The sequence below is a fragment of the Equus asinus genome, chromosome 21, assembly GCF_041296235.1.
Source record: "Equus asinus isolate D_3611 breed Donkey chromosome 21, EquAss-T2T_v2, whole genome shotgun sequence".
In the NCBI taxonomy this organism is placed as follows: Eukaryota; Metazoa; Chordata; class Mammalia; order Perissodactyla; family Equidae; genus Equus; species Equus asinus.
In genome coordinates this window covers 18,558,124-18,565,472 of record NC_091810.1, presented here as the reverse complement: position 1 = coordinate 18,565,472, position 7,349 = coordinate 18,558,124, and the positions used below count along the sequence as shown (strand labels likewise).

The following is a 7,349-nucleotide window of genomic DNA, read 5'->3' as shown; positions in this document are numbered from 1 at the left end:
GTGTTTTACCACAATAAAAAAAAAAATCTGGGGCCGGCCCGGTGGCGCAGCGGTTAAGTTCGCATGTTCCACTTCTCGGCGGCCCAGGGTTCACCGGTTCAGATCCCGGGTGCAGACATGGGACCGCGTGGCAAGCCATGCTGTGGCAGGTGTCCCACATATAAAGTGGAGGAAGATGGGCATGGATGTTAGCTCAGGGCCAGGCTTCCTCAGCAAAAAGAGGAGGACTGGCAGTAGTTAGCTCAGGGCTAATCTTCCTCAAAAAAAAAAAATCTAACATTCCTCCTAGTTAGAATTGAGACAGAAATGGCCAAATAAAAGGACCCACACACTGAACTCAGCAGGAAGTACAGTCCATGATAAACATTTACTTTCTTAGCAAATCCTCAAAACCATACTATGAGGTAGGTAGTTTTATTATCTCAAGTCCAGAGAGGTGAAGTGATTTGTCCAACGCTACACAGCAGGTGGCCTAGCCAGGATTTGCTCTTAGATTTGTCCAACTACACAGCCCAGGATCTTAAGCCATGGCCTTAGTGCACGTTGAGTACTGACCTCATTCTCCTCCGGCCACCCTCCCCCCAGCCCCCACTGCTTTCCAGTGAAAACAGAAGAAGGGACAGCAAGAACATGAGGACTATTGCTGGCCAAGTCCCAGGCACTGTAGGGTCCTGGAGAAATAAGGGGGAAGGGGTGCCAGAAGCTCGAGGGGGGCGTCCCTGGGCCTGGCACCTGGGAGGTGGAGACGATGCAGGTGGAGGTGCAAGGGCAGCCGGGTGGCCTGGGAGGGGCTCAGGCGGAGGCGTCTGAGGAGGGCTTCGTCTAGGACCTGGGGTGGGAGAGGCATGTCAGCGTTCAGCCAGGTGAGTCCAACCAGCTGAGCACCAGCTCCAACCAAAATGGCAGTGAGGCAAGCACTTCTTCCCTCCTTCCACGTCCGTCGTCGCCATTCCTCGCTACACGCACACTCACGCACACTCACACCACGGCAGGGACTGGCGGGGGCTTCACATCAGTTTCTACCTGGACACACAGCTAAACTACCTTTCCCAGGCCCCCTGCAGTTTGGTGAGGCCAGGTGACTGAGTACCAGCCAACGGAACAGGAGTGCAAGTATGTATGCCACTTCCAGACTTGGCCCACGGAAACCTCCCATGTGAGCCTGCACTGTCCCTCATCTGCTGGCTGGACAGCAGCAGCCTGGGAGCCTGAGTGACGGGAGCAAAGCCCACCCTACCCCACCCCAGCCCCCATTAACTGGACTTAACATGGAGAGAATTGATTGTGTTAAGACTCTGATACTTTGGGGTTACTCCGTTAGAGCAGATAGTTATCCTAATACACACACAACCTCTTCTACCCCTTGTACCAAAAGAACAGTGGACTTATAAGTGCCTCTAGAAATCAGCCGCTCAACTCCCTTATTGAACAGGCGGGCAGAATGAGGCCCAAGAGAGGGGGTATCACTTGCTCAAGGCCACACAGCATGACAGGGCTCCAGATAGCCTTGGAAGCCAAGAGGCCTGCCTCCCAGTCCCAAGCTGCATGGCTCTTGTCTGGAGATGCTGCCCACCCTCACCCCCACCCCTGAAGGCAGCAGGCAGGCAGGTTTGGGTACCTGTCTTTGGGTCTTGGTGCTGGCAGCTGGCAGCAGAAAGCGCTGGCCCAGGACAGTGCCCACGCGGGCAGAGTATGTGTGGTCCCCAAGAACAGGGCAGAGCTCCAGTACCATGTGCACCTGTAGCTGACTGGGGAACGCTGGGAGACAGAGGAGACAAGACAGATAGTGAGCAGCTGCTCCTCCTGTCCCAGCCAGTGTAGTCCGTCTTACTTTCCCCTGGGGAAACACCACCCCCCAGGTTCAGATCGTGGGGTTTCAGTGAGGTCAATGCCACCACCCCTGCGTCCAGAGCAGGGCACATGACAGGTCAGGACAGTCATAGCTGTCAATCCACCTGGCCTATGGGATTTGCTCATGAAGAGATGCAACCCTGAGTTTATCGTTGCAGCTCCTGGGAAGAAGGAATACTCTCTCCTGGTGGGGTGCGAGCTTGGAGCTGCTGGAGCACCTGGCCGTCTCTGCCTTCACTAGGGGAGCACCTGTGCGAACAAGAAGCCAACACGCAGGAGGCAAGAAGCAAGACATGGCTTCCTGATGGCATCCTCCGAGCCTGTGGATCCAGCCATGCCTGAACTTTAAGTTACGTGAGCCAACAAGTTCCCTTTTATGATTTTCACCAACTTGAACTGACTTTGGGGAAACTTACAACCAAAAGTACCTTGACAAATACAGAAATGGAGGGCATGTGCTAGGCACAGTATGAAATGCTTCACATATGTAAACTTAGTTAATCCTTCTGACAGCCCTATAAGGTGGGTCCTGTCATCATGCCCATTTTACAGGTAGGAAAACCAAAGCTCAAAAGAAGTGACTTGCCCACCACCATAAGCTGGGATGCAAACCCAGGAGCTGTACTTGCTTCCATGTCTGGCTGTCTGGTGGACTGGATAATCTAAACCCCTCCTGCTACAGACCACCGACTGGAAGATACTAGAAGAATAAGTCATCCTTTCAGAACAGAGCTGGGCATATAGGGAAGTAAGGTCCCCAAGACCAAAAAACAGACAGGAAAACAAATCCAGAGCACACAAGAGCCAGCGTTTCACCTACTCTAGAGGTGCTGCCAATTCTGGTGTCCAGGGGGCTTGGGTTTAAGTAGCTACCTAGGGGACAGGGACAAGGCCTTGGTGCCCAAATGAAACCCTAGGAGGGCCACATCTTCAGAGAAAGGGCAGGCCAGGAGAAAAAGCCAGCCACCAATGAAGGCAGATGATCACCCTGGGTCTGGATGAGGGGAATGAAAAAGGCTTCCCCTGAGATTTCACGGGCATGAGCCTGCTCTCACACTGGTTGGGGCTCTAACAGTACTTGAGGGATCCGTGAACTTGCAACTGAGACGCTAATATCTAGAGGGGGAACCACAGAGCAATCAGGAAACAATCCACCAAGTGTGAGAGTCAGCATGAAACATAATAGGATTAGACCTTCCAGAATTTCAGACAAGGGAATTATAGATATACAATACAGTGTGTTTTAAATGATTAAAGACAAAAAAGAACAAATGTGAGAAAAAACCAGATATCATATTTTTTAAAAGGCAGTTTGCATTTGTAAAAGAACCAAACAGAATTTCTAGAAGTGAAAAATACAGTTAAAGGACAGGTTAAACTGGCAGATTAAAAATCCAAATGAAGAGAACATTAGTCAACTGGAGGATCTAAAGGAATTAGTCAGAAAGCAGCAGAGATAAAGAAACAAAAGTATGAAAGCAAAGTTGAGACATAGCGAGTAGAAGGAAAAGGTAAGACATGTCTGTTACGCATTCAGAAGGAGGAGAGCGAAAATGCCAGAAGCACGACATGTGAAGAGAGAAAGCATTTTCCAGGGTGGAGGAAATATATTAATCTTCATATTCAAGACGCAAAGTGAATTGAAAGCAAGATAAATAAAACTAAACCCGCACACCTAGATTCATCATAGTGAAACTACAGAACACCAAAGACAAAGAGAAGGTCCTGAGACCAGGAAGAGAAAAGATTGACGAGTTGCAAAGGAACGGCCGTCAGACTTACAGCAGAACACTGCCTCCTCCCGCTGGGCTGCTCACGTGCTCCCCCGGCTGCCGCTACCACCCCCCCCTTCCTCCCACCCCCTTGCCTCCTCCAGCCAAATACAGTTGTAAAGGCTGAGCTGGGGCTCCAGACCCACCTGTCAGTGGCTGCAGCTGGACCAGGGCACAGCCAGAGCCTGTGGCCACCACACGGAAGTGACTGAGGGTCCTCTTAACACCTTCCAGGATGTCCTTTCGGGAGGGAGACTTCACTGGAACTACCTGTGGTGTCAGCCCCCAAGAATGAACAAGCTTTGCACACGCCTAGGAGCTACACCCAGACCCTCCCTGCTCCCAACAGACGAAGGACAAGGCCACAGTATAGGCAGTAGTCCCTTGCTTGTTTTAGGGGACAGGAGAGCCAGCCATCCCAAGTCCACCCCCTTGACTCCTCTGTAGGGGTAATATGTCTGGAAAGTCCCTTCCTCTATCCCACTCAGACCCTGACTCACAAGATCAACGCCGTCAGTGTGTTCCAGCTTCAGAGCTGCTTGGATCTTCCCCTCAGATGTAGCTGGGATCCCGTCAGTGACAGCACTGAGAAAGAGGCAGGAAGAGGTCACAGAGCGGCTTGTGGGACCTCCCCACAGCCGCGGAAGCCTCCCAGCCCCTCTCACCAATAGGTGGCCGTGGGTCTCTGGGATCTCCGTGAGTGGATGAAGAACTTCTGGAGATGGCTTGCTGTCTGGGGACAAGTGGAGAGGAGTACAAGCCCAGAGGTCTCCCTGGAGGAAGGGACAAATCACAAAAGTTAAAGTCCCTTGGGCTCACCCACAAAAAAGGGAGATCCCTAGGAACGAACACTGACATGCTTAAGGCCAAGCAGTAACACGAGAACTCTAACCCGGACCTCCTCCAGGGAAGCCAGGCTTCCTCATGGTTGATGGTAAGACTACGTAGCTGAATGTGTCTCCCATTCTTCCTTGGCCTCCAGGGAGCTCAGAGCCAAAGGCCATAACAATTACCACCAACTGCTGAATGTCCACCATGTGCCAGGCACAACACTAGGAATTTTACATATATGAGCTCTTAAATAATTAAATTCCCCCTAAACAAGTCCATGAGTTTGTGGAATCACAGAAATACCATCAATACCTCAAGTACCATCTCTGATGGATGGCAGTTAGAGGAAAGAACGTGATGGACCAGCTCCCAGCACCTGCCACGAGGACAGGACTGAAGAAGTGACTGCACCCTGCGCACAGGGTTCTCAGTTCTATTGCAGGAGACAGGGAACGAGGCTCAGTGAGGTGTCGCGCTTCACCCAAGGTCACAGTTTGTGCCTGGGGATCTGCCCCCAGATCTGGCCACTCCCTCCTTTCCTTGTGTCCTATCTCCAGGATCCCAAGCCAGCCAGTGGACAATGTCTGGGCTTATTCCCAAGCAGCTGTTCCCCACCCAGGGGGATGCCTCTCCTACCTGCCTGTCACCCCCCCACCACTTACTTCCCAGACGCGTGGACAAGCTGGAGCTGCCGCCCCCTGAGCCCCAGGCCCTGGCTCAGCTCTGGCAGCACCGAGAGCAACGTCAGCTCCCCTGGTTTTCCTGAAAAAAGAGAAGGAGAAGTACAAGTTGCTCCCAGTGGCTTCTGGCTTCATCCCACTTTTCCCTTCTCTTCACTATTCCCTCCCTCAGAGACATCCAACCCCCATTCACTGCTTCCCCTTCCCCTGCCCATACCTGTCACTGGCAGACCCTGTGGCTTGTTCAACGTCACTAGAGGTCCTGAAACATATATTACATGAACGTCATCGGCAGCAAAAGCAGCAGAGTTTACTAAGCACTTTCTCAATTCATCTTATCGTGTGGCCCCACTACACCTCTCGGACATGAGTTATCAACCACACCCTAAACTGAGCTTCTTTCTGTCCGTTGCATACGCTAAGCTTGCTGCCACCTCAGGGCCTTTGCACTTGCTGTTTCCTCTGTCTCAGATTTCACACGTCTGGCTCCTTTATATCATCCTGGCTCAAATGTCACCACCACAGAGAGGCCTGAATCCCCAATCTAATGTCTGCCCCCCTCCTACAGTTCCTCACCAGCATAACACCCTGTTTTATTCACAGCACTGATCACTAGCAAATACCTCGTTCATTTATTTCCTGGTTAATCCGTATTTCTCACTAAAATGTTGGTTCCCTGAGGGCAGAAACCATATGTATCTTCTTCAGCACTATACAGCCATGCCTAGAACAGTCCCTGAAACATAGCCTATGCTCAATACAAAGTTGAGAAAATCAATAAATCACTGAATGGAGAGTGAGGCTCAGAGAAATTGTATTTTCCTAAAGCCACACAGCAAGCTGATCACAGAGCCTAGACATGACTACAAAGCTTGTGTTTTGTCCATCACTAAACATTGTATTATAGCAATTCCCATTAAGGGACGCCTACTATGCGCAAGGCTCGCCAGCTGTTTACACCCTCCCACCCCACCCCACCCCCACCCCCACCCCCACCCCATGCAGCTGAGGCTCAGAGAGATTATGTAGCTGGTACGAGCTCACGCAGCTCGTGGGAGGCAGAACCAGGGTCTGACCCCAAAAGCTTTAGGAGAGAGCCCAGCCAGGCCCCCAGGAGCTCGGGTGAGAGCTGCCCCCCTTCCCGGTCTCCGCGCAGCTGTCACGCCCACCCGTCACCTTTCTGGTCCACCACGGCTGCCCTCAGCACATCGACCAGCTCCTCCCGACTGAGGTTCTCCGACCGGAGCAGCCCCGGGAAGGGCTGCTCCTCCAGCGGCCCCGATCTTTTGCTGGGGCCTCGGGGTTGCAGGTGATGCCTGGAAAAGGTGGAGTAAACAACGGGGGAATCACTGCTTCCCGAGGTGCCGCCCACTCTCATCTCTACACACCTCTTCCCAAACCCTGCCGCCTCCTACACCTGCCTCAGAATGCCTAGGCTGAGCTTCTCGAAAACTCAGGTTCGACTGGTCCCATTTTACAGAGGAGATATCTGAGGCTCAGAGAGGCCGAGTGACTAGTTCAGGGTCACACAGCAGAGCTGGGATTAGAACCCATATCTGCCTAACTCCAGATCCCGCACACACCCTCCCCTGGCCCCATTCTCCCTCCCACACGAAGGGGGGCGCGTAATCACCGGCCCTCGGTGCCAAAGTCTGCGGTCTTGGGCGCTGCGCAGAGCCCTGGACCCCGCCACCAGCCACCCCAAACACGGCCCAAAACACGCCGGCCACCCATCTCCTGTGCGAGGACAGCGCGCATGTGCAGAAGGGCAGCCCCGCCCATAGCACGCTGATTGGTCGTATTGACTGTCAATCGGAGTAGCGGGGCTCATAGCCGTGAGAAGGCGGAGCTTTGCCTTCTCCCTGGATGGAAATGCTTAAATTCATGTCTGTACTTTGGAGAAACTTTAAGGCACAGAGTTTACTCTACTCGGCCTCAGAGAACCTGTCTTAGGACAAAACCAGGACAAAAGGTCAAGGTTTCCTGATACCATTTGCCATTTTAGGAGCCTTCTGACTTCGGAAAACCACCGCTGTGCACGATTTTGTAAAGCAAATAGGAAAAAAAAAATCCACATTCATTGGTCCAGTAAATCTGCTTGGAAGAACACAGCCGGGTGCATAATTCAAAAGGAAAAAAAGGCCAGAGGCAGAAAGAGGTTCACTACAGCATTATTTATTAAAGCAAAAAGAAAACATCTCAAAACTGGAAACAA

At 52.1% G+C, this 7,349-nt stretch overlaps 1 protein-coding gene across 1 annotated transcript; it reads right to left on the bottom strand.

Annotated features, from left to right (window-relative positions):
• Positions 1 to 398: 398 nt before the first annotated feature.
• RPUSD3 (RNA pseudouridine synthase D3) lies at positions 399 to 6,902 on the bottom strand. The gene is made up of 9 exons (XM_014848127.3): positions 6,768 to 6,902; positions 6,311 to 6,450; positions 5,352 to 5,396; positions 5,117 to 5,216; positions 4,289 to 4,396; positions 4,124 to 4,208; positions 3,770 to 3,893; positions 1,619 to 1,758; positions 399 to 829 (listed from the first exon to the last, which is right to left on the bottom strand). The coding sequence occupies exons 1-9, from the start codon at positions 6,890 to 6,892 to the stop codon at positions 638 to 640; spliced, it is 1,059 nt and encodes a 352-aa protein (XP_014703613.3). The 5' UTR covers positions 6,893 to 6,902; the 3' UTR covers positions 399 to 637.
• Between the last annotated feature and the right edge of the window lie 447 nt (positions 6,903 to 7,349).